The sequence below is a fragment of the Pantherophis guttatus genome, chromosome 13 (assembly GCF_059756535.1).
Source record: "Pantherophis guttatus breed Tessera chromosome 13, ASM5975653v1, whole genome shotgun sequence".
Taxonomy (NCBI): Eukaryota; Metazoa; Chordata; class Lepidosauria; order Squamata; family Colubridae; genus Pantherophis; species Pantherophis guttatus.
In genome coordinates, this window is record NC_142075.1 from 9,621,314 (window position 1) to 9,649,153 (window position 27,840).

Below are 27,840 nucleotides of genomic sequence, written 5' to 3' on the forward strand. Positions count from 1 at the left end.
GTCTTCTAGTCCAACCCCCTGCTCAGGCAGGAAGCCCTATTCTGTTTCAGACAAATGGTTGTCCACTCTCTTCTTAATAACCTTTAGCATTGGAGCATTCACAACTTCTGGAGGGAAGTTGTTCCACTGATTAATTGTTCTCACTGTCAGGAAATTTCTCCTTAGTTCTAGGTTGCTTCTCTCCTTGATTAGTTTCCACCCATTGCTTCTTGTCCTACCCTCAGGTGTTTTGGAGAATAGGTTGGCCCCTTCTTCTTTGTGGTAGCCCCTGAGATATTGGAAGACTGTTATCATGTCACCCCTGGTCCTTCTTTTCATTACACGAGATCATCCTTTTCTTTCTTTTTAAATTCTAATGTTGGCTAAAAGTGACATTTTTCTCTTGGGAAAAGAGATCAAAAGCTAACCTTTAGAACTCTGAGAAATGTGCTAATGGAATTAGGAGTAAAGATCATGCAACTGAAGTTGAAACTTAAGCTGTGCAATAAAAGGTAGGGATATTTGCAACAAAACAAAACATAGATAAAAATAAGGCTGGATAACATTGGTGCAATTCTTGTCCAGTTACAGCTGCAAAACTATATGTAGAGATTAGATGGATGTGGTCCTATTTGGAATGTGTTTACCTTCAATTAAAATGGAGTCGTATTTCTTTAATCCACCTAATTCCTCCCACAAAGCCAAACTATTTCCTTCTAAACTTAGGGATGCTGGAAGATCTCAAGCAATAGTAGATATGGATGAGGAAACCACACTTGCAGATTAGACTGGACAACAACAACAACAAAAATCCTGGGCAGAATGCAATAGCAAATTCCCTCTTGCTGCCAGGAAAACTACAGATGGGTTCAGTAATGACATTACGGTTGAGTTTGACATGAGGGATACCTTAATTTAACTCTTGTAGAGAGGAAGGGAGATGACCTTGGTGGAAATATTCAAGAACTGTTCTAAACTGTTATAAGATGACATCCATCTCTAGAGGGTAAGGTAGATGACCTTGATGGAGATGTGTAGGAACCATTGCCTAGGCAAAAATGGGTTGAAGCATTTTCTAAGTCCAGGAAGAACAAGATAATAGTTGGAAGTGGATCAAACAGATGCCTCCTTAATTGACATGGACATTGTGGGTGTTCCATCACTATGGAGTTTGGACCTATGGACAGTACGGACATATGGCACCATGTCCAATCTATTCTTAAAAATCTCCAGTGATGGAGCACCCAAAAATCTGGGAGGCCAGCTGTTCCACCAATTCATTGATTAATTAATTGATTAACCCATTGATTAATGTCTGTCTGGACTTTTGGAATCACAGAATTGTAGAACTGGAAGCCATCACTTGAAGGTTTTCAAAAAAAGACTGGACAGTCATTTGTCTGTAATGGGATAGGGTCTCCTGCTTGAGCAGGAGTCTTCTGGACTAGAAGACCTCCAACTCTATTGTTCTATGTTCTAAGGGAGAAGAGGTCCAACACGATCAGACATGTAACAAACTGTTTCCTCTGTTATTGTAGCCATTCTCAAGAAAGCATTGTTCTACTCTTCCTGTAAGAGTTGATTTTCTAGTCTAATCTACCTATTGATAAGCTATACATTAACCCATTTTTAACCATCAGTGATAACACAAAGTTAGCCTATTTACAGGAATGTTAACGCTGGCATCTCATTCTATGTACTATACAAACTCTTCTGAAAGCTATTTGTTGTATTTTGTTGGGTCTAGTTTATTACTGGACCCTCAAATCTTTCTCCACCCTTTTTTTCCTCCTCTTTTGTGTCATCTCCTTCTTAATTTCTCTGTCTGCTGTTCCTGCCTCTGTACAAATGGTTCATAATGTTCAAAGCAGAGATGGGTTTCAGCAGGTTCTGACCAGTTCCGGAGAACCGGTAGCGGAAATTTTGAGTAGTTCGGAGAACCGGTAGTAAAAATTCTGACTGCCCCCCACCCCATCTATTCTCTGCCTCCCAATTCCCAACTGATCAGGAGAAAATGGGGATTTTGCAGTAACCTTCCCCTGGAGTGGGGTGGGAATGGAGATTTTACAGTATCCTTCCCCTGGCATGCCCACTAAGGCACACCCACCAAGCCATGCCACACCCACCAAGCCACACACACAGAACCAGTAGTAAAAAAAAAATGAAATCCACCACTGGTTCAAAGAGATCAATCCGCTATAATGAATTCACCATAAACAAAGTTAGGAAATCCCTTTTGCAAGTTTCATGATTCCTGTGCTTGATGTAAGATGCCTATTGAAGTCTGGATAGTTAGTTCTGGCTTCCTTGGTGTGCCCAGTTAAATGCCCCTGAGGGTGAAATACTCATTATAAATATTTAAAGGCAGTGGTGGGATTCAAATAATTTAACAACCGATTCGCTGCCCTAATAATTTCTTCCAACAACCAGTTCACCAAACTGCTCAGAAAGTCAACAACCGGTTCTCCCGAGGTGGTGCGAACCGGCTGAATCCACCACTGTTTAAAGGAATTGAAATGTTCATATGTTAAAATAATTGAGCCTTGGATCTCTGACTTTTGAATTCTGAAACCTTTCTATGATTTTTCTCTCCTTCTTATCTAGAGCCACAGCCTTTGGGATACTCACCGGTGTCTGTAAAGTTGGGGCCATCTTGGGAAACTCCATCTTTGCCTCTTTTGTTGGGATCACCAAAGTGATCCCCATTCTTCTGGCTTCTTCTGCTCTAGTAGTAGGAGGCCTCCTATCCCTGCGGCTGCCGGACACGCGGGACCAAGTCCTGATGTGAGCAGCTGGAGGATGAACCGCAACACCGGCCTACGGTGAAGAGACCTGCTTAGAAGAAAATCAAAATGTCTACCGATATTTCTCTGCCAATACCTCATATTTTGTGGGGAAAGGGGGAGAAGAAGAGACCTTCTATTGAAGGAAGGTTAAAACCCTGATTCTAGGACTATTGTGTAGTGATGGTGGAGCCCACACAGCCAGTCAAAATGCATGATACACCCCTTACCTGAAAAATATGTGCAAAGTTCTAATCAGTAGCCACCACAGCCTACTAGATTGGAGAAATTCTACATTAAAAGGAATGTATAAACATCAATTTACAGTAGATATCAATATAGATTGATATCTGTATTTCTAGAGTTTTCCAGGAAATTTTTATCTATCTATCTATCTATCTATCTATCTATCTATCTATCTATCTATCTATCTATCTATCTATCTATCTATCTATCTATCTATCTATCTATCTATCTACCTACCTACCTACCTACCTACCTACCTATCTATCTATCTATCTATCTATCTATCTATCTATCTATCCATCCATCCATCTCATCTAATCCATCCATCTAATCCATCTCTATCTCTCTATCATCTATCTATCTATCTATCTATCTATCTATCTATCTATCTATCTATCTATCTATCCATCCATCCATCCATCCATCCATCCATCCATCCATCTCATCTAATCCATCCATCTAATCCATCTCTATCTCTCTATCATCTATCTATCTATCTATCTATCTATCTATCTATCTATCTATCTATCTATCTATCTATCTATCTATCCATCCATCCATCCATTCATCCATCCATCCATCTCATCTAATCCAGCCATCTGTCTAATCCATCTCTCTCTCTATCATCTATCTGTCTGTCTGTCTGTCTATCTATCTATCTATCTATCTATCTATCTATCTATCTATCTATCTATCTATCTATCTATCTAATCTAATCCATCCATCCATCCTCTCTATCTATCTATCTATCTATCTATCTATCTATCTATCTATCTATCTATCTATCTTCCATCATCCATCATTTATCTATCTTCTCCTTTCTCCAAGAGCAAGGTAGAATACATAACGCTCCTTCCAATTTTCCCCCACAAAAAACAATTCTTTTTTTTTTAGGTTAGGCTTAGGTAGACTCACTGGCCTCAGGTCCCCCCATGCATTTCCACGGAGAAGACATTTGAACCTGAATGTCCCAGGCGCTAGATATGCAGTTGAATCCCTAGACCAGTGCTTCTCAACTTTGGCACTTCAAGATGTGTGGTCTTCAACTCCCCAAACTCAATTCTGGGAATGGAAGTCCAGACATCTTCAAAGTTGCCAAAGCTGAGAAACATCAACCCCACATCTAAGGTTCAGAGAATTCTTTTGGAAAAATGTCAGCCATCAGCCCCACATTTGGTAGAAGGTAGAGTCTTATTTAGGGGATCCTAAAGTAACCCTGCCTATATTTTCAGGGAGGGATGCTCAGCCTCTTCTCCTGTTGTCTCCGAATAAACAAATCCCGTTCTTCTTTTATGGAATTGGAGGAATCAAAGGCCATTTAGTCCAATCCTTTACTCAGGTCATTTAGATTTTGTATTCCGTTTGAAAAAGTCTGGCCCGTATTTGCATTATATATATTATATATATGCACATGCAAGCAAACACACACACACAAACATTGTTCTGAAGTATGCATGTAAACACACAGACACACACATACACAGCAACACACGTACTCTGAATAAACAACCCATTTCATTCTCATTGATGGTCTCAAACAAAGCAGGATGCTTCCAATTTTCCCCATGGATATTTTAATCCCTGTAATGGACTCTGAAGTAGAAAGAGAAAGTGCTACTAATGCTAATTTAACCCATTGGACAGTATTCTAGTACTCTATTGGGCAATATTTCTACAAAATGAGTTGCTTTTCTGCTGCTGTCTTTGATTGAATCGGTTCCATCTGAATGCTGTTTTCCAGAACCAAATACGTCCTTCCTCTACCCCACGAAGAAGGGCAAGGATTTAATTCATCAATGTAGAAAACATAAAACTATTGGAAATTATTGTGCACTATAGCCGTATGAATGCGTGGCAATAGTTGAATTATTGATAGATGTCCATTTAACTGGAATTAATGCAAAGTACAGATTGGGGCACAGTCCTTTCCATCCTCTGAGGACCGTGGCTACTAAAAGTTTCTTTGTAGTACAGACTGAAAATGCATCATCGGCTAGAGGAAAAGAAGATTTTTCGGGAGGAGGAAGCCTGTAACTCTGACATTGCTTAGGCTGTCTTGTTCTCAAGTATTCCATGCCATGGTCAATTTTAGGAGGCATGGAGGGAAGTCAACATTGGTATATAGGGCAAAGACATATTTCAGGTTATCGAGATGCCCGCGGTCCGTGGATGGAGATGGCAAGAGATTGTGATTGCCAAGAAAAGGCAGAGTGACTTTTACGGCTGTCCTGAAGACATGCAATCCCACAGTTGGGGATGTGGAGTTTTGACCCATGCTTTGGACTTATTGCCGAGGCGTCCAGGAAGACTCTGAGATGAGAAAGCGATCGACTGGATGCTTTTCAGGAATCTTCATCCGCGCCAGGATCCAAAGACTTCTCACAAAATTCTTACATCCTGTTTTGTAGGCAGTTTGCAGAAGACTTGCTGCTGACATTGCTATCTTATCTATCTATCTATTGCTCTGCTTACATTGACAAAATTGCTTCAAAAATAAAAATAAAAATAAAAAATCAGGGGGAAAAAAAGAAGCCATCCTCAGAGAAAATGCCATAAAAATGAAAACAAGCAAATCAAAACCCTGCGCCTCTCAATGTAAGGATACAGCAATCAAATCACAATCAAATCTCAGTTACGGTCCAAGACCAGCATAACCATAATGATACCTATGGCATAGATAAGACTCAGTTGCATACTGTCCAGCTGATGCATGTACAGCATTCTCTGGCATCTGTTCAATGAGCTTGAGATCCCAGCTGCTTCCTCCTCGTTGTCTTAAATATCCAAAAGCCATAGGATCTGGTCCATTCTTAGGGAAACAAAAATATGGACATGGATGGGTTCCAGAACCAGACCTGAATCTTCCCATTTCCTCTTGTGATGTTCTCCTGCACTTCTACGGACTTGTTTTGTACCCAGCCTGCAACTTGTGTATTAATACAGCTACCCGCTAATTGTGGGGACCTATAGCCGTAGCGTTATGTGTACACTGAAAAAACAAACAAAACCCCGTGTTATTGAATAGATGCGATCACTATCCACGCTGACCTTTCCTTTAGACACTCGTCCTAAAAAAAACCAACCCTACTTCATCTTGTATATCAACCTCCCTAGAATGCATACCCGTCACCTTGAATTTCATGTCGGGCAATGAGATTGCAATAAATTACAGACCAAATGGGTCATCCTGAGGCTCGGCGTTGCTTGTAGATTTTTCTAGCCTCCTTGCAGAAACCGCTTGGCCGACCATCTTCTTTTTGTACCATCTTTCCCAGCCTGGGCAGCCCTTAAGGGCTGGAGCTACAAGGTGGGGGAATTTTAATGGGGGGAGGTAAAGATTTTATATGGGGAAGAAGTGGGCTATAACGGGAGAGGCAGTGTTACAAAGAGGTGAGGGCCTTCCTGTGTAGATGGATAGAACTACCGTGTTACCCTGAAAATAAGACCCTGTCTTATATTTTATTTGAACCCTTATTGACACGCACTCAAAAGCCTGATTGGGCTTATTATCAGGGGATGTCTTATTTTGGGGGAAACAGGATTTTCTATTTTCCAAGTTTTGGGAAAGAGCTTTGCAGGATAGTCTTCTGTGTTTATCGTGTGCTGAACTTTTATTATTTATTTATTTTATTTATTTATTTTGTCGAGTACATATTAGATAATAACTATAAGTATAAGCATGAATTGAATACGTAAAATAGATACAAATAGAGGAAACATTAGGACAGGGATGGTAGGCACGATGGTGCTCTTATGCACGCCCCTTACAGACCTCTTAGGAATGGGGTGAGGTCCACAGTAGGCAGTTTTAGGTTAAAGTTTTGGGGGTTTTGGGATGAGACCAGTGGGATGAGAACTGGTTTGGACTGGTTCTGTAGAACTGGTAGTAAAACCGGCGGGAGGCTCCGCCCACTGACCCTGACATCATCAGAAGCGATCGTGCACGTGAGATCCCATTGCGAACCGGTAGTAAAGGTTAAGTAGAACCCACCCCTGTATGAGACCACAGAGTCTGGTAGTGCATTCCAGGCATTAGCAACTCTTACACTTACAACTTACACTGGACTTTCTGTATTTTTATTGTTATTTTTTTGCTAGCTTCAAATGGTAGGATTTCATGATGGCTATTTTCAGCCACAATGGTCAGCAGGTTTGATGGGCCACAAACAGGCTTGGGAGATATTTGCTACCCAGGTTCTGCTGGTGTCTTACCCACCCCTGACTTAAATCCAATAGCAATAGCACTTATATACCGCTTCACAGTGCTTTTTACAGCCCTCTCTAAGCAGTTTAAAGAGTGCCCCCAACAATTTGGGTCCTCATTTGACCCACCTCAGAAGGATGGAAGGCTGAGACAACCTTGAGTCTGGTGAGATTTGAACTGCCAAATTGTAGGCAGCTGGCAATCAGCAGAAGTAGCCTGCAGTACCGCACTCTAACCACTGCACCACCGTGGCGCACAATGATGTTCCTCTGGGTTGTAAAAATTAAAATTCCCAGAAATCCTTCCTCTTAGGTCTTGAGACTTGTTGTACATCTGGATGAAGTACACCTTGCTTAGATTGAAATGCAAGGATGCTACTGTGAATGGGTTGGGATGTGAGTGAGCCTTTGGAAGAATTCTCCAAGGGAAGCAGCTACAGCTAATGGCTGCCTCCACTAGCAGTATTGCAAAGTTATTGCAGTGGATCACAGCTGATTTTTCTTAGATAAGAAAAGTAAAAAAAAAAACCACCATCTCGTGATGCACAGATAATCATCTGCTGTTGAGCCGTCCTATCCAGCTTAACCTTGCAAACCATTCCTGTCCTTGGAAAACCACCAGGGACTTCAAGCTAGAAGGCATTTAAAATCATCACAAACTTGGATTTAAATTGGGAGCACTGTGGAAAGAGCTTTGTGGCGGGTCTGGCTATCCAGAATGGGGTTTTATTTTTCTAACCATCCATCAGATCCTGATTGTGGTACTTAGGTATCTCGTACTCTGGTACTATAACACTCCATGTTCTCCTTGTCAAGCCTTGTATGGGTAGTCCTTGGTTTACAGCCATTGGTTTAGTGCAGGGGTGAAATCCAGCAGGTTCTGACAGGTTCTGGAGAACCGGTAGTGGAAATTTTGAACAGTTTGGAGAATCGGCAAATATCACCTCTGGCTGGCCCCAGAGTGGGGTGGGAATGGGGATTTTGCACTATCCTTCCCCTGCCATGCCCACCAGGCCACGCCCACAAAACCGGTAGTAAAAAAAAAATGAATTTCACCACTGGCTTAGTGACTATTTGGAGTTACAGTGGCCCTGATAAATGTGACTTGTGACTATTTTTCACACGACCATTGCAGCATTCCCTTTCTTTCTCTCCCTCCCTCCCTCTATCTCCTCCTCCTCTCTCAATCTCTCTCTCCCCCCTTCCTCCCTCCTCTCTCTCTCCCCCTATGTATCATCTATCTATCTATCCATCATATATCTACAGTCTCTAGCTCCCTCTCTCCCTCTCTCTCTCTCCCTCCCTCCCTCTATCTCCTCCTCCTCTCTCAATCTCTCTCTCCCCCCTTCCTCCCTCCTCTCTCTCTCCCCCTATGTATCATCTATCTATCCATCATCTATCTACAGTCTCTATCTCCCTCTCTCCCTTCCTCTCTCTCTCTCCCTCCCTCCCTCCCACCCACCCCTCTCTCTCCCCTCCCTTCCCTCTCTTTTTCTCTCTCTCACCCTCCCTCCCTCCTCTCTCTCTTTCTCTCTCTCCCCCCTCTCCCCCTGCCTCCCTCCCTCCCTCTCTTCCCCCCTCAATCTCTCTCTCTCTTCCCCATCTCCCCCTGCTTTAAAAATGACAACAATTGCCTGTCCCTGAAGCTTCCCAAAGTTGTTTCTGGATCTCTCTGATGCCCTTAATCATGAAAACTCTCCGGCTGACAGTCAGAATAAGAGCCAAGGAAAACCGCTGAAAAGGGAGTTCAGCCACCTATATCAAAGGGCTCTGCAGCAGCCCTTCAGGAGGCCTAAAACAGCACTGGCATAAATTGTGCTGCCTCCACTGGTGTTCCCTGTTCTACAACAATAACAAGGCTGGGAAAGGTATTGTTATCCTTACATATCGTTTGCAAGTTAATAGCAATAGCTATAGCAAGAGAGCTTAGGGTTATATACCGCTTCTTGGTGCTTTTACAGCCCTAAGACTTTCTTTGGAGGGCCTCCGGTGTCTGGGAGAGGCTGTTTTCGCCCTCCTGGAGGCTCCAAGAAAGCCTCCAGAGCCTGGGGAGGGTGAAAACGTGCCCCACTCTGTGGTGCAGGAGGCCGAGTAGGCCGAGTAGGCCATGCCCCCATGGCCACGCCCACCCAGCAACTGGGCAGCGAACCGGTTGCTGAAATTTTTCAGTCCCACCCCTGCATGGTTATTAAGTGAGCCTGGCTTCCCCCATTGACTTAGCTTCTCAGAAATCTCCTGGGAAAGTCACAAATGATCATCTGCCTAGGACACTGCAACCATTTTAAATGCAAGCCAGTTGCCAAAGCATCTGAATTTTGATCACGTGACCATGGGGATGCAGCAATGGTCATGTGAAAAACAATCATTAAGTCACTGTTTTCAGTGCCGTTATAACTTTGGACGGTCACTGAACGAACGGTTGTAAGTTGAGAACTATTTGTATATGCTATCAAGTTGGTGTGGCACACGGGTGAAATCCTCCCGGTTTGGACCGGATCGCCTGATCCGGTAGCGATGGAGGCGGGTGTTTCGGAGAACAGGTAGCAAAAATCCCTGCCCCCCCCCATGCCCAGCTGAGCAGCACAATCATCAGAGGCTTTTTTTTTTTACTTTTAAAAGCATTTTTTCTACAACCTCTTTAGAGGTTGTAGAAAAAATGCTTTTAAAAGCCTCTGATGATCCTAGCTGAGTTGCCTTATCGTCAGAGGCTTTTTTTCTTTTAAATGCCTCTGACGATCCCAGCTGAGTTGCCTGATCATCAGAGGCATTTAAAAGAAAAAAAAGCCTCTGCTGATCAGGCAACTCAGTTTGGATCGTCAGAGCCTTTTGACAGCATTTTTTTTACAACCTCTTCGCCAAAGAAAAAATAGTTTTATATGTAAAAAAAAAAAAATGGCCACACCCACCCAGTCACATTACCCTCCCACCAAGCCACAGAACCGGTAGTAACAAATTTTAGATTTCACCACTGGTGTGGCCTCATAGCAACCACCTAAACAGACCTTCTCTGGGTTGCTTTTTTTTTTTTGACAATCCATTTGTTTGCTTTTTTTGGATACGTGTAGCAAAGTTTCTAAAACATTTAGGCAACAGTCCAGGAGTTAACTGGAAATAAATCCCCTTTGTTTTCAATATATCTGAGTTTCTGGACGTTCTTTCATTCCTTTCTTTTTGCCATTTCTCTCCAGAAACGAATGAAACATTTCTTTGATTATACCAAGCATTAGCGATGCTTAATCCTCCTTGGATTCCCTCCTCCCCCTAATTAAGAAGCCGCTCAGAAATGGAGGGCTTTGAAAGATGGAACGATTTGGCAATAGCTACCAACAAAGGAAGGATGATTGGAAGAGATGATGGAACTTGCTGAAATGGCCAAATTGACTTCTTTGATTAGACAACAACGAAGTTTCAGTTTATTGCCGGCTGGAAACCTCTTACGGACTTTTCTGGTGTTAAAAAAGGAACTTTTGATTTATGTTTTTGATGCTTAGATGGGATTTATTATAGAGAGAAGAGAGTCACAATGTGACTTTAGAACTGCTTGGAAAGAAGATTAGAAACCATTTCTCTATCTCTTTTTCCCCCCTCTTTCTTTATTGTCCTTTTAGTTTTCCCTTTGGTTTCTTTTTTTCCTGCCTTACTTTATATTAATTTGCTTTACTTTTTTGTTTTAAAAACTTTTAATAAAATCATATATATATATATATATATATATATATATATATATATATATATATATATATGTCTTTGGTTATTCGGGTTGGGTCTTCTCCCACGTAAAATTGGAAGTGTCTTGGCGACGTTTCGACGAAGTCTCATTCGTCATCTTCAGGCTGGTGTTCTCGGCTTCGTGCTTCCAGGAGCAAACGAAGCCGAGAACACCAGCCTGAAGATGACGAATGAGACTTCGTCGAAACGTCACCAAGACACTTCCAATTTTATGTGGGAGAAGATCCGAATAACCAAAGACCTACATACAAACACCCGTGAAAACCTGAGAAAACAAATTATATATATATTCTTACTTCTTCGTAGGATTTATGTGTGTTTTTCCTCTAGCCAGGTTTTTCCTATGTAACCAAGGTTTTTCTGCAGTCCTAGCTCAGTGGAATCGCATCCACTCGATTCGAGTGAATCGAGTGGATGTGAATCCACTGAATCGAGTGGATGTGATTCCACTGAGCTAGGGCTGCAGAAAAACCTATATATATAAAAGAACAAAATGAAAGCTTTTGGTAAGGCAAGGCTCCAAGCTAACAGACAATAAATGAGCAATGAATGCTTATGTTAATAGCTCCTGAAAGCTTAATATATTTAAAGGGCTAATTTATGGCCTCTGCAAAGTTTGATTAGATCTAAAGCTTTATTGCCAGGGTGTTTTCTTGCTGAGTTTCCTAGTTCACCCTTGTGGATTCCAAGCCCAATCCATTAAAATCAGCAGGGTGCTTGCAGGCCAAATGAGAAGAATCGGCAGGAGGGCTGTTGTACAGAAAATTGCAGTCTGCAGCCAGGGTTCTAGCAGACTTAAAATAAGTTGAATAACTCCTTTTGTTTCACCATTAGTGGCCTTTGACCAAATTGGCCTTGTGAGCTCGCACTGCGGGCCCTCCTGGAGAGTAAAAACAGAAAGCTAGAGGGTGCTGCAGAACTCACCTTTTCTCCTTGCAATACTGCAACTGATGGTAGCTGCTAAAGGATGTAAGCAGGTTAAATCAAGCAGCAATGTGCGCGGAGAGGACGTGATATTGGTAACAAGAAAGAAGTCTGGCTGGGATGGATCATTCCTGTTTCATACTGAAAAAAAACAAACGCAGAGGTTAACAGAAATAACAAAATAACGGAGTTGGAAGGGACTTTGGAAGTCTTCTAATCCGACCCCCTGCTCAAGCAGGAGACCCAGAGGTGGGCTGCTGGGGGTTCGCAGGGGTTTGGGAGAACCTCTAAGTAAGATTCTGTGCAGTTCGGAGAACCCCTCAAATCCCATTCCTGGCTGGTTCTGCCCACCCTGCCCCTCCCCTCCCAGGAGTCGCCACGCGTTTTGGATGCAGGTAAGTACAGGGTGCATCCGGAAGCCCAGGGAGGGAGAAAAACGGGCCTACCAGAAGTTCAGGAAGGCCAGAAACGGGCCCGTTTCCAGCCTCCAGAGGGCCTCCGGAGCCTGGGGAGGCCGTTTTTTCCCTCCTGGAGGCTTGAGGAAAGCCTCCAGAGCCCGGGGAGGGCAAAAACGCCGCCCCTCCCCGCCGTGGTGCAGGAGGCTGACTAGGCCACACCCACCATGGCCACGCCCACTCAGCAACCAGGCAAAGAACCCCTTGCTAAAATTTTTGAAGCCCATCCCTCAGGAGACTCTATGTCATTTCAGACAAATGGGTGCCCAGTCTCTTGTTAAAAACTTCCACTGTTAGAGCAGCCACAACTTCTGGAGGAAAACCATTCCACTAATTAATTATTTCTGTTCGGAAATTTCTCTTTATTTTCCAGGTTAGTTTTCTCCTGGATTAGTTTCCATCCATTGCTTCTTGTCCGAACCTTCAGGTGCTTTGGAGAAGTGGTTGCCCCCCCCCTTTTCTTTCGGGCAGCTCCTCAAATATTGGAACCAGGTTTTACCTCCCCCCATCCCACAACCATATTGCTGCATCTGTTCATAGGAAGATGGGATGTCAGGAATCCCTGATCATTCCAGGAAGGGTCACAAAATGATCCCTTCACTGTCACTTAGGTCAGTTTTGCTATTAAAACAGAACTCGTGGATATCCCAAGCTGGATCCAGTAAAATAAAGTATGTATTTTTAAAAGCAAGGAATCTGTCCCCTCCCTATGTCTCTAAACAGGTAAAAAAATTATGTCTGAGTTTTGTTTTATTAAATCTTCTAAAGGTAACCTCTGTGTTAATAAAATAAGTCTACTACAATATGCATATCCTTGGTTCCTGTTCTTCCCCCTCTGTGCTTCTCTAATAGCTGAGAAGATAATTAAGAGCAGGATGTTACCTAGTTTGGGGTAATGAAACGTTTGCAAGAAAATAACCAAGCTCAAAAAAGCATCAAGGACCCCTCAGGTAATTAAGAATAAGTCATGGGTCAAAGCAGGATGATTAGAGGGTTTGCTAAAATGCTGAGCTTGTTGATCGAAAGGTCGGCAGTTCAGCGGTTCGAATCCCTAGTGCCGCATTAACGGGATGAGCTCCCGTTACTTGTCCCAGCTTCTGCCAATCTAGCAGTTCGAAAGCACGTAAAAAATGCAAGTAGAAAAATAGGGACCACCTTTGGTGGGAAGGGAACAGCGTTCCGTGCACCTTTGGCGTTGAGTCATGCCAGCCACATGACCACGGAGACGCCTTCGGACAGCGCTGGCTCTTCGGTTTTGAAACGGAGATGAGCACCGCCCCCTAGAGTCAGGAATGACTAGCACATATGTGCGAGGGGAACCTTTACCTTTTTAAGGTAGTGTTGGAAGGAAAAAGAAGCCTTTCCCTTTAAGGATTGTTGGAAGGCAGAGCTTTCCCTTCTTGAATTCAAAACTCCCAGCTGGGAGATTACTTTGAAATGATTGGAGGTCAGCTGCTTGAGAGCAGAATTAGTTTATTGTTTATAGGAAGGCAGGCAAGAAACAAATACAAGCACAGTTCTGAAGCTAGCCTGTTTGAACTGTAAGAGTAACCCTTTTTAATATCCTAAAGCGTCTTTTGATTTTCTATGCAACCTTTTAAAGTCCTTTGAAATTCTTTTTGATTTGGCATGTGAATCCTTTGATTTGTGCGTGTGATTGTTTTATGGTGTTTAAATCCTACTTTTTTGTGATTGGGTTCTTCCGTCCTGGATCTGGCAAATAAGTAATTGTTTTATAGTCCAACCTCTGTTTTTCCTAGCCCTTTGTAGCTGTTCGTTCCCTATAATTATTCAGTTTGCTATTACTGTGTTTCAGTGAATATCTCCTTTTCTCATGTGTTTAAAATTCTAATGACTTCGGCTTGATTTCTTTTCCTTTTTGGGTGTTTCCTTTTTTCCCCCTCTGTCCCATACCTGTTTGAATGTTGCAGACCCCTGTAATTTTGTCCTTCCTTTGTTGTGGAAAATAGGTGGCTTCAGCTTCTTAATGGCCCATTGATAAAGATGGGGGCTGAAACTCTGCCTGAGTTTCTGCTTATTTTCTTTTAGGGGAATCTTCCTGCTCTTTTAATATTTCTTGAGTTTCTTTTCCTTTTTCTAGGAGGAGAGTGAATCATATCTTCCAACAGTAGAGCAACCTCACAAAATTCTTGGGGAATTATCTCCATTCTTAAATGTCACAGTTTACCTTTAACATGGCTGTTTTTTTGATGATGATGATGATTTTTACAAAAGTACAGGTAGTCCTTGACTTACAACAGTTCATTTAGTGACCGTTGGAGTTCCAATGGCGCTGAAAAAAGCAACACGGCAATTTTTCACACTTATGACCGTTGCTGCATCTCCATGGTCATGTAATTTACACGGTCACGTGATTTATGGATGATTGACAACTGACTCACATTTACGATGGTTGCAATGTCCTGGGGTCACGGGATCCTCCTTTTGCGACCTTCTGACAAACAAATGAGGAAGCTAGTTTCACTTAACGACTGTGTTACTAAATTAACAACTGCAGGGATTCAGATTAGCCAATGCAGCGAGAAAAGATGTAAAATGGGACAAAACTCACTTAACAAATATCTCACTTAGCAACATAAATTTTGGGCTCAGTTGGGGGTCGTAAATTGAGGACTACCTGTATAGGGTAACAGTAATGTCTAAATTCCGTGAGACAAATTCAGATGAATGTAACCCAAGAGTTAGTCTTGCGAAGTAATCCAGATCAAATGGACACCCAGATAAACTAATCCTACTTTATTGTAAGATTATGTTAACAGAAACTTGCAAGATGGAAAGTTTTCCCCCCTCCCACCCTCTTTTTTTAGTCTTCAGAAAACTTGGGAGGTTCTGTCTGTTTTGAAATGCTTCCCATGCTTTGAAGCCATGGTGGTGCAGTGGTTAGAATGCAGTATTGCAGGCTGACTCTGCCCCCTGCCAGGAGTTCAATCCTGATCGGCTCAAGGTTGACTCAGCCTCCCATCCTTCCGAGGTGGGTAAAACGAGGACCCAGATTGTTGGGGGCAAGAGGCTGACTCTGTAAACCGCTTAGAGAGGGCTGTAAACCACTATGAAGCGATATATAAGTCTAAGCGCTAAGCAGTATATAAGTGGTATTGCTATTGCTACCCAAAATCAGCACTTTTACCACTAACCAGCAGCATAATCTGGGAGTGTTCAGTGATTGGTCACACATGGACTGCATAGTTTCAGCATAGTGACTCCATCCAAACACAACCAACAAAACAATTAAGCTCCAAGATTCTGACAAATAGCATCCTGGCATTGTCTAAACTTCTCCAGAGTCTAATATTTATAAAAACCTATTGCTGGCAACTTCAAAAGAACTCAATCCAATCTTTCAATGCTATATAAATCCTGGATGGGTGGCAGGAAGCATTGACTGCTCTGGGCATTTTGGCACCATGACATGGAAAATATGGGCATTGTTTTTCCTCTCGCTGCATCTAAGTAAATGGACTGGCAATCAATCTTCTCCAATCCTGAGGGTCTCCAGATTTTGGCACATCGGGGTCATTGATGTGGTGATCCCTTCTGCTCTTCTACTCTGTGTTTGATATATATATGTATTAAAATCACCTTGGAAGAAGCCGGAAGTCATTCTTGGTATGCAGTTTTGTTTTCCTTTTTTCCCCTTCCCTTTTATATCTTTCCGCACTGCTATTTTTCTCTCTCTGTCTCTTTCCTCTTTATCTTTTTTGCTTGATTCTTAGCTCATGTTAGTCTTTAGGTGTACATTTTGGAACATTTAATCAAGTTGTTATGAAACAAGGCGAAGCTGTTGCTAAGTGAAAGTCACGTGACTACGGCAGTGCTTGCAATTTTATTTCAGTTTTCCTTGGCAGCTTTCCTTACTTTCTTCGGCTGAACTGAGGTTTTTAGTTTTTCCTCTTTGAGGGCATCTTGGAATGGGGTAAATGAGCAAGCGAAAATGAGAGTGGGGGGACCTGCTAAGGTCATACATGTGAGGACTGGTTGCTAAGTGGATTTTTGGCATCATTTAGTGACTTTGAAAGTCACTAGGTGAGGACTACTTGTATTTTTTCTTCCTTTCTTCTGTCCAGGGATATCTTCAAAAGGTTTCAGATCTGTAAGGGTTTACAGCAATAGCAGTAGCACGTAGACTTATATACTGCTTCACAGTGCTTTACAGCCCTCTCTAAGCAGTTTACAAAATCAGCATAGAGGAGGAGGAGGAGGAGGAGGAGGAGGGGAAGGGGAAGGAGAAGGAGGAGGAGGAGGAGGAGGAGGAGGAGGAGGAGGAGGAGGAGGAGAAGAAGAAGAAGAAGAAGAAGAAGAAGAAGAAGAAGAAGAAGAAGAAGAAGAAGAAGAAGAAGAAGAAGAAGAAGAAGAAGAAGAAGAAGAAGAAGAAGAAGAAGAAGAAATAGGACTTAGACTTATATACCGCTTCACAGTGTTTACAGCCCTCTATAAGCAGTTTACACAGTGAGCCTCTTGCCCCCAACAATCTGGGTCCTCATTTTACCCACCTCGGAAGGATGGAGGGCTGAGTCAACCTTGGGCCTGGTGAGATTTGATTTGCCAAATTGCAGGCAGCTGGCAGTCAGCAGAAGTAGCCTGCAGTACTGCACTCTAATCACTGTGCCACCATTGCTCATAGGAACAGAGGCAGGAGAATAACAAAATGGATCTTGGAGGTTTCTAGTCCAATTCTCTAGTCAAGCAAGAGACCCTCTACCATTTCAGACAAGTGGCTTCCCAGCTATTCCACTGATAAATAGAATAGAATAGAATAGAATAGAATAGAATAGAATAGAATAGAATAGAAGAGAAGAGAAGAGAAGAGAAGAGAAGAGAAGAGAAGAGAAGAGAAGAGAAGAGAAGAGAAGAGAAGAGAAGAGAAGAGAAGAGAAGAGAAGAGAATTCTTTATTGGCCAAGTGTGATCGGACACACAAGGAATTTGTCTTGGTGCATACGCTCTTAGTGTACATAAAAGATACATTCATCAAGAATCATAAGGTACAACACTTAATGGTAGTCATAGGGAACAAATAAGCAATCAGGAAACTATCAATATAAATCATAAGGATACAAGCAAGAAGGTTACAGTCATGCAGTCATAAGTGGAAGGAGATGGGTGGTGGGAACGATGAGAGGATTAATAGTAATACAGACTTAGTAAATAGTTTGACAGTGTCGAGGGAATTATTTCTTTAGCAGAGTGATGGCATTTGTGGAAAAACTGTTCTTGTGTCTAGTTGTTCTGGTGTGCAGTGCTCTATAGTGTCGTTTTGAGGGTAGGAGTTGAAACACTTTATGTCCAGGGTGCGAGGGGTCTGTAGATATTTTCACAGCCCTCTTTTTGACTCGTGCAGTATACAGGTCCTCAATGGAAGGCAGCTTGGTAGCCATTGTTTTTTCTGCAGTTCTAATTCTCCTCTGAAGTCTGTGTCTGTCTTGTTGGGTTGCAGAGCCAAACCAGACAGTTATGGAGGTGCAGATGATAGACTCAATAATTCCTCTGTAGAACTGAATCAGCAGCTCCTTGGGCAGTTGGAGCTTTCTGATTAATTGTTCTAATTGTTAAGAAATGTGTCCTTACTTTTAGGTTGCATCTCTCTATAACGATCTTTCTCCCATTACTTTATGTCCTGCCCTCTGAAGCTTTGGAGAATAGGTCGACCCCTTCTTCTCTGTGACAGCCCCTCAAGCACTGGAAGACAGCTATCATGTCCTCCTCATTCCTTCTCTTCAATAGGATAGACCAGGGGTATCAAATTTAAGGCCCGGGGGCCGGATACGACCCATGGGGTACTTAGATCTGGCCTACGGGGTCGCCCTGAAAACAGCGAAGGACCAGCTCATGGTGGATAGAGTAAAATCCATCTATTGTACATGTGATGGCCGATCCCCGGAATCTCTGTTCCACATTACATTTGTATGTCCCCACTACCGAGACATAAGATCAAGATTCATTTCTCCTATTTCCCAGAGATTCCCTGGTTCACCCGATCTGTTCAGCCTTTATTTCCTGTATCTCCAGGATACAGACCCCAATATAACTCCAAAGGTGGCAAATTTTTTTGCTGCAGTCGTGGCTGAAAAAAAACAGGGGAAGAGACGGGTAACCCCTACGGTAGAGGATCACTAGTACTGACAGTACAGACTGTATCTGAGGCAGTAGATGGTGTACTGTCGCATGATCTAGTCATATTTGTAAAATATACTCCCCTTCCATGTGTATTTTAATTTGGTCTCTGACCACAATAAAAGCTTACTTACTTACTCCTCGAGCTCCATTTTCGGCTACCAAGGTCTCCTGCAACCCTTGGCCAGTGAAAATGGAACTCAGGATCCTGTTTTCACTGGCAGAGAGATCAGGCTGCCACAGGCGCCCCCGACAGGTGTGACGTCGAGCTGGCCACGCTCACCTGGCCACGCCCCCCCAAGGTCAAACACAACCCTGATGCGTCCCTCAATGAAATTGAGTCTGACACATCTGGGCTAGACAATCTGCCGCAAAAATAAGTTTACCCAACCACTTTGAAAAGCTATTTTTCTCTTGCATTTTTTAATTTGTTTTATTTATTTCGTCGAATACATATTAGATAATATATATAAGTATAAGCATGTATGGAATACATAAAATGAATACAATTAAAGGGAACATTCCTAGTTATCTCATGGTGACAATAAGAGAAGTTTCCGGTGATTTGAAATACAAAATATCAAGGAGAAACTTCTTTAGAACATTGTTCTCTTGCCTTCCCCGGGATCCATTCCAGCAGAATTTAGATTTAATTTTTCACTATAGTGACATTTTGGTACGGTTGAACCTTCAGATGGGTGCCATTCAATATACACACACATGTATATACTGTATATCTCAAGCTATGGATAAGTGGAGTACAAAAAACCTGATTTTATAGAGTATTTGAAGAGAAAAAACTTGCTTGGAGAAAAATGCAGTTGCTAAGGATTACATCAAGTATGCGCTTTGGAAATACTTGGCAACGGTCAATGTACTGTAGAAATATGTGAATCAATACAGATGTGGCTCACTCTATTGTTCCAGCAAGATTTTTAGTGAGTTCGGAAGGAAAAACAAACATAGTACTTTTCTCATTCTCAGAAATCACCAGCGCCCAACTTTTTACAACAGAACAAGAACAGCTTCAGTAAAGGCCTGCCCTGGAAGGTTAAAATGCTCTTAGGTAACCAAGTCCTTCCACTACCATCCAGCTCTATCCCAGCCACTCCGTAGATCATGTATTATATATAATATTCATGTATTATAAAGTTTCATCTCTACGCAACATGCTTAACTGAGTCGGTTAAAACTCAGCTTTTGAACTGAGGGATAGGGTGGAGCTCTTAACGGAATAACAGAGCAGAAAGGAACCTTGGAGATCATCTAGTCCAACCCCCTGCTCAAGCAGGAGACCCTATAGCCGAGATGGCGAACCTGTGGCACACATACGTGACACGCAGAGCCCTCTCTGCAGATACATGAGCTGTCACCCCAGCTCAGCTCCATCACACATGTGCGCATGCCTCCTGCCAGCCAGCTGGTTTTCAGGTCTCTGCCGTGCTTGACTTTTAGTAAAGTATACCTTTCACTACAAATGGAGCCAAGGCAGTGGTGAAATGTAAAATTTGTTATTACTGGTTCTGTGGGCGTGGCTTGGAGGTGGAGGTAATGTGACTGGGTGGGCGTGGCCAACTTTTTTTTTTTTTACTTTTAAAAGCATTTTTTCTACAACCGAAGAGGTTATAAAAAAATGCTTTTAAAAGGCTCTGACGATCAGGCAACTCAGCTGGGATCGTCAGAGCCTTTTAAAAGCATTTTTTTTCTACAACAAATGCTTTTAAAAGGCTCTGATGATCCCAGCTGAGCCACACAATCATCAGAGGCTTTTTTTTACTTTTAAAAGCATTTTTTCAGCCGAAGAAAAAATGCTTATAAAAGTAAAAAAAAAAAAAAGCCTCTGATGATCGCCTGGCTCAGCTGGGCATGGGGGATGGGGGGGTGGCAGGGACTTTTGCTACCGGTTCTCTGACCCACCCACCACCATCGCTACCGGATCGGGCGATCCGGTCCGAACCGGGAGCATTTCACCCCTGAGCCAAGGGTGTTTCATGCCTAGAGAACCAAGTTGGGACAGGTCTGCCATGTTAAGGCTGAGAAACATATAGCGTATATAGGTGGCCTATATAGTCCATTCCAATGCAGTGAATTCCATGCGAGAGCATCACTTGTGAGAATTTCCCCAGTTTCCTTTGTAAGGGTTAGATTGACGGTTTCAATTTTAAAAGCAAATTCTCTCTTCTCAGCTAGCAAAGTCATAAGAAAGTACCAAATTGGACCAGTATGGATAGTTAAGCCTAGGAAAGAATTTACATACAGTGGTGGCCAAAATCGTGGAAACCTTTTGAGAAAAGTGTATTTTCTAAAACTAGCTCATAACACCACTTTTTTTTGGGAGTAGTTCTCTAAAATTATATATCAATGGAAAAACAATTTAATCAAGAATGTAATGCAATAACTTTTATGAAGGATTTGCTCTTAGAGTAGCAGTTACAGTATAAAGAAGAAAAAGGAAACACGTAGAAAAAACAAGATATGCAAAAACTATCACCATAGAAAAAACGAGATATACAAAAATGATCACCACATCAGTTAATACTTAGTTGGGTAACCTTTAGCATGAATTACAGCCTTATAATCTCTTCCCATGGAGCGAACCAAGTCTTTTAGTTCTGCAGCTGTTACAATGTGAAACCAAGATTGATTGAAGGATTGCTTCTATTAACTGGGTTTTATTGCTGGGTCGCTTTTGACTAACAAGTTTCTTTAGCCGGCTCCATAGATTTTCAATTGGGTGAAGGTCTGGGCTATTCCCAGGCCATTCCAGCAGTGGAATAGGATTTTTTTTTTTTTAATTTGATTTATATGCCGCCCGTCTCCGGAGACTCAGGGCGGCTTACAATGCGCTAAAGCAATAGCCTTCATTCTTTTGTATATTTATACAAAGTCAGCTTATTGCCCCCACAACTGGGTCCTCAATTTACCTACCTTAGAAAGGATGGAAGGCTGAGTCAACCCTGAGCCTTGGCGAGATTCGAACCTGCAGTAATTGCAGGCAGCTGGTCTTAATAACCAGCTTAATAACAGGGTGCCTTAGACCACTGTACTACCAAGGCTCTATTATTAGCCATCAAACCTCGAAAATACACTTTTCCCAAAAGGTTTCCCCAATTTTGGCCGGTACTGTAGCTGTTTAAGCTTTTGTTGAATTTTTTAAAAAAAATAACAGGAGAAAATAAATTACAAGTGGGGGCTCTAGGGCTCTCAAAAATGAGTGAGGGACTGACTTATTTGCTTAGTGAAAGTTCAGTGACTACATTTATTAGTGCCTGGAAACTCCTTGTGGATTTTTTCCGCTCGTAAAAAAAAAAAAAAACCGAATTGGTGATTTATGGATTTGATGATTAGAAAGGGTAGATTATGGAAAGAAGCAAATTACGATGTAAGCTTAGCGCAAGAGAGTAAAATATAAATGTACTTATAATTGCTGTTAAGAAGATCAGAAGCCACTTCTTTGTTACTTTTTTTTCCTCTTCTTTTCTTTTTCTTAGGCTTTACTTCTTTGTCGCCTTTTTTATGACTTTTCCCTATTCTTCGATTCACCATTTGTATTGTCTTCATTCTGTTGAAAACTTCTTTAATGATAATAAAAAAAATATTTTAAAAAAATGAGCGAGAAGCTGCACGGGGGCTGAAATATAATATTTGTCTAGCAAAGAAGGTTATGCTCTGCTCCATGGAAACCTCTTCAGTAGGGTAAAATCTAACAGAATAGCAGAAAAACAGAGTTGGAAGGGACCTTGGAGGTCTTCTAGTCCAAACTCTGCTCAAGCAGAAGATCCTATACCAGTGTTTCTCAACCTTGGAAGCTTGAAGATGGGTGGACTTCAACTCCCAGAATCCCCCAGCCAGCGCTGCTGGCTGGGGGATTCTGGGAGTTGAAGTCCACCCATCTTCAAGCTACCAAGGTTGAGAAACACTGTCCTATACTATTCTGGGCAAATCGCTGTCCAGTCTCTTCTTGAAAACCTCCAGTGATGGAGCACTCACAACTTCTGGAGGCAAGTTGTTCCACTGGTTAATTGTTTTCACTGTCAGGAAGTTTCTCCTTAATTCCAGGTTGCTTCTCTCCTTGATTAGTTTCCACCCATTGCTTCTTGTCCTACCTTCAAGTGCTTTGGAGAATAGCTTGACTCCCTCTTCTTTGGGGCAGCCCCTGAGATATTGGAAGACTGCTACCATTTCCATCTATCCTGTACAAAACCTTTGATTGACATAATTCTACTGGGTAGCTTCTGATTCGCAGCAATGCAGATTTCAGAGGGCAGGAGGAAGATGGCAGCCCTTGCTAATAAACACCATTCACTTAGCAATGCCTCAAAAGCAATTGACTTTTTGAAGGTACCCTTAACTTATAAGGCCCAGAAACAAAATGTCTTCAAGGGAAAAAAAAACCTAAGAAAAGTCCAGTTGCCTTTTGAAAAAGCACCTTTGGGACAATCTCGACCTGGATGACTGAGAATCTCCATAGACATGTAATCAAAGTCTTTTTTTTAAAAGTGTGGCTGCATTTGGTATACCTACCTACCTTCCTTCCTTCCTTCCTTCCTTCCTTCCTTCCTTCCTTCCTCTTTCTTTCTTTCCTTCCTCTTTCTTTCTTTCTTTCTTTCTTTCTTTCTTTCTTTCCTTCCTTCCTTTCTTCCTTCCTTCCTTCCTTCCTTTCCTCCTTTCCTTCCTCTTTCTTTCTTTCCTTCCTTCCTCTTTCTTTCTTTCTTTCCTTCCTTCCTCTTTCTTTCTTTCTTTCTTTCCTTCCTTCCTTCCTTCTTCTTCCTTCCTTTTTCTTTCCTTCCTTCCTTCCTTCTTTCTTTCCTTCCTTCCTTCCTTCTCTTTCTTTCTTTCCTTCCTTCCTTCCTCTTTCTTTCTTTCCTTCCTTCCTTCCTTCCTTCTCCTTCCTTCCTTCCTTTCTTCTTTCTTTCTTTCCTTCTTTCCTTCTTTCCTTCTTTCCTTCTTTCCTTCTTTCCTTCTTTCCTTCCTTCCTTCCTTCCTTCCTTCCTTCCTTCCTTCCTTCCTTCCTTCCTTCCTTTTTCTTTCTTTTTTGTTTCTTTCTGCAAATTCTGAACCAACTCATTCTGCAGGTCGGATTAACTTGTCATTTACATCTGGTGTACTTTTCCTTGTGTGTCTTCATTCATGTTTTGTGAGGGAGAGTTTGACTCTCCTCAAAGCATGCCTGAGGGTGAGTAAGAGACTCTGTGAGTAAAGGATGACTAAAGCATCCGAAAGATTCAGCAGTTGAGTAAAAGTAAGATAATGTCTTCTCTCAAGGCTATCTTGAAAGGAACAAAAGTCACTTCTATCTTCTTCTTCTTTTATGGGAGGAAAAAAGCCTGTGTTGGATAAAGTCCACATGGCTCATTATCCATTTAGCTAATGATCCATCCAGACTACCATTCTGAATAAGATTAAAATATTGATATTGTCAGTTGATTTAATTACCTGCCTATCTGGTTAGCCTTTGTGTGGTGAGTCACTGTAATTTCTATATTTCGTGAAGCAAACATCTTGAAGAAAAACAGAAATGGACCTGGTAATGAAATTAGAAGGGATGGGCTCAAATGATAGGGCAGTATTCGTTTTTTTTTACTTGAAATTGAGCCAAGGTGCAGTTAATTGATACAATCAATTAGGAGACATGATAGCAGTGTTCCAATATCTCAGGGGCTGCCACAAAGAAGAGGGAGTCAAACTAGTCTCCAGAGCACCTGGAGGCAGGAGAAGAAGCAACGGATGGAAACTAATCAAGGAGAAAAACAACTTAGAACTAAGGAGAAATTTTCTGACAGTTAGAACAATTAATCAGTGGAATAATTTGCCTCCAGAAGTTTTCCAACACTGGAAGTTTTTAAGAAGATGTTGGATAACCATTTGTCTGAAGTGGTGTATGGTTTCCTTCCTACGCAGGGGGTTGGACCAGGGGTGAAATCCAGCAGGTTCTGGAGAACTGGTAGCAGAAATTTTGAGCAGTTCGGAGAACGGGCAAATACCACCTCTGGCTGGCCCCAGAGTGAGGTGAGAATGGAGATTTTGCAGTATCCTTCCCCTGCCATGCCCACCAAGCCATGCCCACAGAATCGGTAGCAAAAAAAATTGGATTTCATCACTGGGTTGGACTAGAAGACCTCTAGAAGATCCCTTTCAACTCTGTTATTCTAATATATTAATGACAGTTGTTGGCATAATATTGAAACAGCACAGAGGTGGGCATGATGGTTTCCAAATTTAGGATTTCTAAAGGACCAGGAGTCAGGGCAGCTGAGAGGTCCCTGTATGTCTTCTATGAAAAACCTACACATTAGAGAGAGAGAGAGAGAGAGCAGGTCAGCCCTTGAGATTCAGAGCAGGGCAAATCTAGGAAGGAGATCCTGGAGCTATATTTCTTTAGAGTTTCTACTGAATTATTCATTTAATAATAATTTGCCTTTAATTAAAAAAATGGAAACCTTTGAGAAAAGAAAAAAATAATGCAAACAATTATAGAAAGTTTTTTAAAAAGTGCAAATAAATATAGGAAAGGAAAAAGTGCAATGATTATATCTATAATGCAGTGATGAAATTCAATTTTTTTTTACTACCGGTTCTGTGGGTGTGGCGTGGCGGGCGTGGCAGGGGAAGGATACTGCAAAATCCCCATTCCCATCCCACTCCTGGGGGAAGGATACTGCAAAATCCCCATTCCCACCCCACTCCTGGGGGAAGGATATTGCAAAATCCCCATTCCCACCCGACTCCAGGGGAAGGATACTGCAAAATCCCCATTCCCACCCCACTCCAGGGGAAGGATATTGCAAAATCCCCATTCCCACCCCACTCCAGGGGAAGGATACTGCAAAATCCCCATTCCCACCCCACTCCAGGGGGAAGGATACTGCAAAATCCCCATTCCCACCCCCACTCCAGGGGGAAGGATATTGCAAAATCTCCATTCCCACCCCACTTGTCGATTTATCAAGCCCGATCACATAGTTTCCTAGCGAAGCATGGGGATCCAGCTAGTTTAATATATTTCCTAAGGGAAGTCAGCATTGGTCTTTAGAGGATTTCATTCAGAAGTTTTCATCCCATTTCTCTAATGTATCAAGAACGTTTAAGATGTTTTCTCTCCCAGGATATTAGCTGTGCCCATCCAGGTGGTCGTCATTGCAATTCTTACATTCTCCCCTTCCATTCCTCAGTCATTCATGAAAATTGGTTGGCATCATACAATGTAGAAACAGCCCAAAGTTGTCCTCCCAATGCTAAATCCTGGTTGTTTCCTTTCTCCAGAAATAGTTGTTGGACTGTGTGATGGTGGTGGCAGGGAGGGTGTGAAAAAAATGGCCTTTCTGAGCCCTTCCCTAGAAACCTGAAGTTGTATGATGGAGATAAGAGATTGGTGTTGAAATGCTCACAGATGGCACTCGCTATAAAGCCGCACAAAAAGAATTTGTTAATTATGTCTTGCTCTCCCCACTGATTAAAACTCAGAAAAGATTAACTGTGACATTTGTCCTACACGAGAAGAACAAATCATAACAATTATACCAGACTGCCCAGTGCCGGCTTAAACATCGCTGATTCTTCTGCAAAGGCTTGATATCTATGAGTATATACCGTGTTTCCCCAAAAATAAGATGGGTCTTTGATATAAGGCATCCTTCTTAGGCAGGTGGCAACAGCATAGCTATTCTTGAGTCATCTGTATTAGTGGTACGATTCAAATTTTTTTACTACCGGTTCTGTGGGCATGGCTTGGGCGTGGCATGGCTTGGTGGGCGTGGCAGGGAAGGGTATTGTAAAATCGCCATTCCCTCCCCACTCCTGGGGAAGGTTACTGCAAAATCCCCATTTCCTCCTGATCAGCTGGGACTTGGGAGGCAGAGAATAGATGCGGGCGGGGCCAGTCAGAATTTTTACTACCGGTTCTTCGAACTACTCAAAATTTCGGGTCTCCAGAACTGGTCAGAACCTGCTGAATACCACCTCTGATCTGTATGCTCTCAAGCAGGTACAAATTTTAGTTAGATGAGTTTGATTGTAGAGAATTAGCAGAATTAGCAGGAAATTCTGCATATAGCAGCATGCAGGAATCCCCCCTCTCTCACTCTCTCTCTCCCCTCCCCCTTCCCCCCTCTCTCTTCCCAAAATGTCTGGCCTTTTCCTGCCACCTTTGAGAATTAGCATACTTTTTGTTGTTCTTTTCCCAGCCTTGAAGGTTTCTGCCATCTTTGTTTGTTTGTTTACAAAAAGCTTTCTCTAGCATCTAGGTCTCTCATGACACCAGCTTCAATCCTGCCACCTGATGATAGCCTTGTTTTCTAGTCTCAAAGGTGCTTTTTCAAAAGGGCAACTGGACTATGTTTTTCCTTGAGGAAGAAGACGTTTCACTCCTCATCCAAGAAGCGTCATCAGTTCTGACAGACAAATGGTTATCCAACATCTTCTTAAAAACTTCCAGTGTTGGAGCACCCACAACTTCTGGAGGCAAGCTGTTCCACTGATTAATTGTTCTCACTGTCAGGAAATTTCTCCTTAGTTCTAAGTTGCTTCTCTCCTTGATTAGTTTCCACCCATTGCTTCTTGTCCTGCCCTCAGGTGCTTTGGGGAATAGCTTGACTCCCTCTTCTTTGTGGCAGCTCCTGAGATACTGGAACACTGCTATCATGTCTCCCCTAGTCCCTCTTTTCCTTAACCTAGACATACCCAGTTCCTGCAACGGTTATTCCTATGTTTTAGCCTCCAGTCCCCTCATCATCTTGGTTGCTCTTCTCTGCACTCTTTCTAGAGTCTCTGCATCTTTTTTACATCGTGGCAACCAAAACTGAATGCAGCACTCCAAGTGTGGCCTTACCACAACATTATAAAGTGGTATTAACATTTCACGTGATCTTGATTCTATCCCTCTGTTTATGATCCTTCCATATGATGGAAGGATCATATTTCTTTGCAGTCATCTGATCGTTAGCACTCCCTCTGAGAGTCATTGAGGCCACTCGGGAGTTTATTTAGCTGAGGGTACAGATAAACCCCCAAGTGGCCTCAAAGACTCAACCATGTAGTTCCCAAACCATTGTTTATAACTTAGGATATTACGCAAATTAAGCCACAATATCTTTCTCAATAGATAACTTCAAAGATAGCGTGAGCCACTCTTTTGAATACTGCCCTGTAGCCCATGTTGCTCTATCCTTTCAACCCTGTGAGGTCATAGATATCATCTTGACTCTCTTGACCCCTTCAATGGATACTCCTACCTTTGGCCAAGTTTCTACTATCAGCTCTCTCACCATATGTTGGGGTATTGCACCATGCAAACTTTCCCCCTGGGCAGCGATACTTTCCCAACCTTATGAGATGTTAAATTATTCAGAGGCTACATCAACAAGCTGTTCATTGAGGGGAGAAGCAAAAAAA

The 27,840-nt window shown here is 42.3% G+C and overlaps 2 protein-coding genes across 2 annotated transcripts in view; both read left to right on the plus strand.

Annotated features, from left to right (window-relative positions):
* The window catches only part of SV2B (synaptic vesicle glycoprotein 2B), a 72,178-nt gene extending 69,286 nt beyond the window's left edge, over positions 1–2,892 (plus strand). Inside the window, exon 13 of the mRNA XM_060694781.2 lies at positions 2,584–2,892. Within this exon, the coding sequence (XP_060550764.2) occupies positions 2,584–2,767 (184 nt within the window). The 3' untranslated portion in view covers positions 2,768–2,892. The remainder of the gene's footprint in view (positions 1–2,583) is intronic.
* Positions 2,893–13,666: 10,774 nt separating this feature from the next.
* SLCO3A1 (solute carrier organic anion transporter family member 3A1) overlaps positions 13,667–27,840 on the plus strand; it is a 247,263-nt gene continuing 233,089 nt past the window's right edge. Inside the window, exon 1 of the mRNA XM_087878316.1 lies at positions 13,667–13,860. Within this exon, the coding sequence (XP_087734442.1) occupies positions 13,757–13,860 (104 nt within the window). The 5' untranslated portion in view covers positions 13,667–13,756. The remainder of the gene's footprint in view (positions 13,861–27,840) is intronic.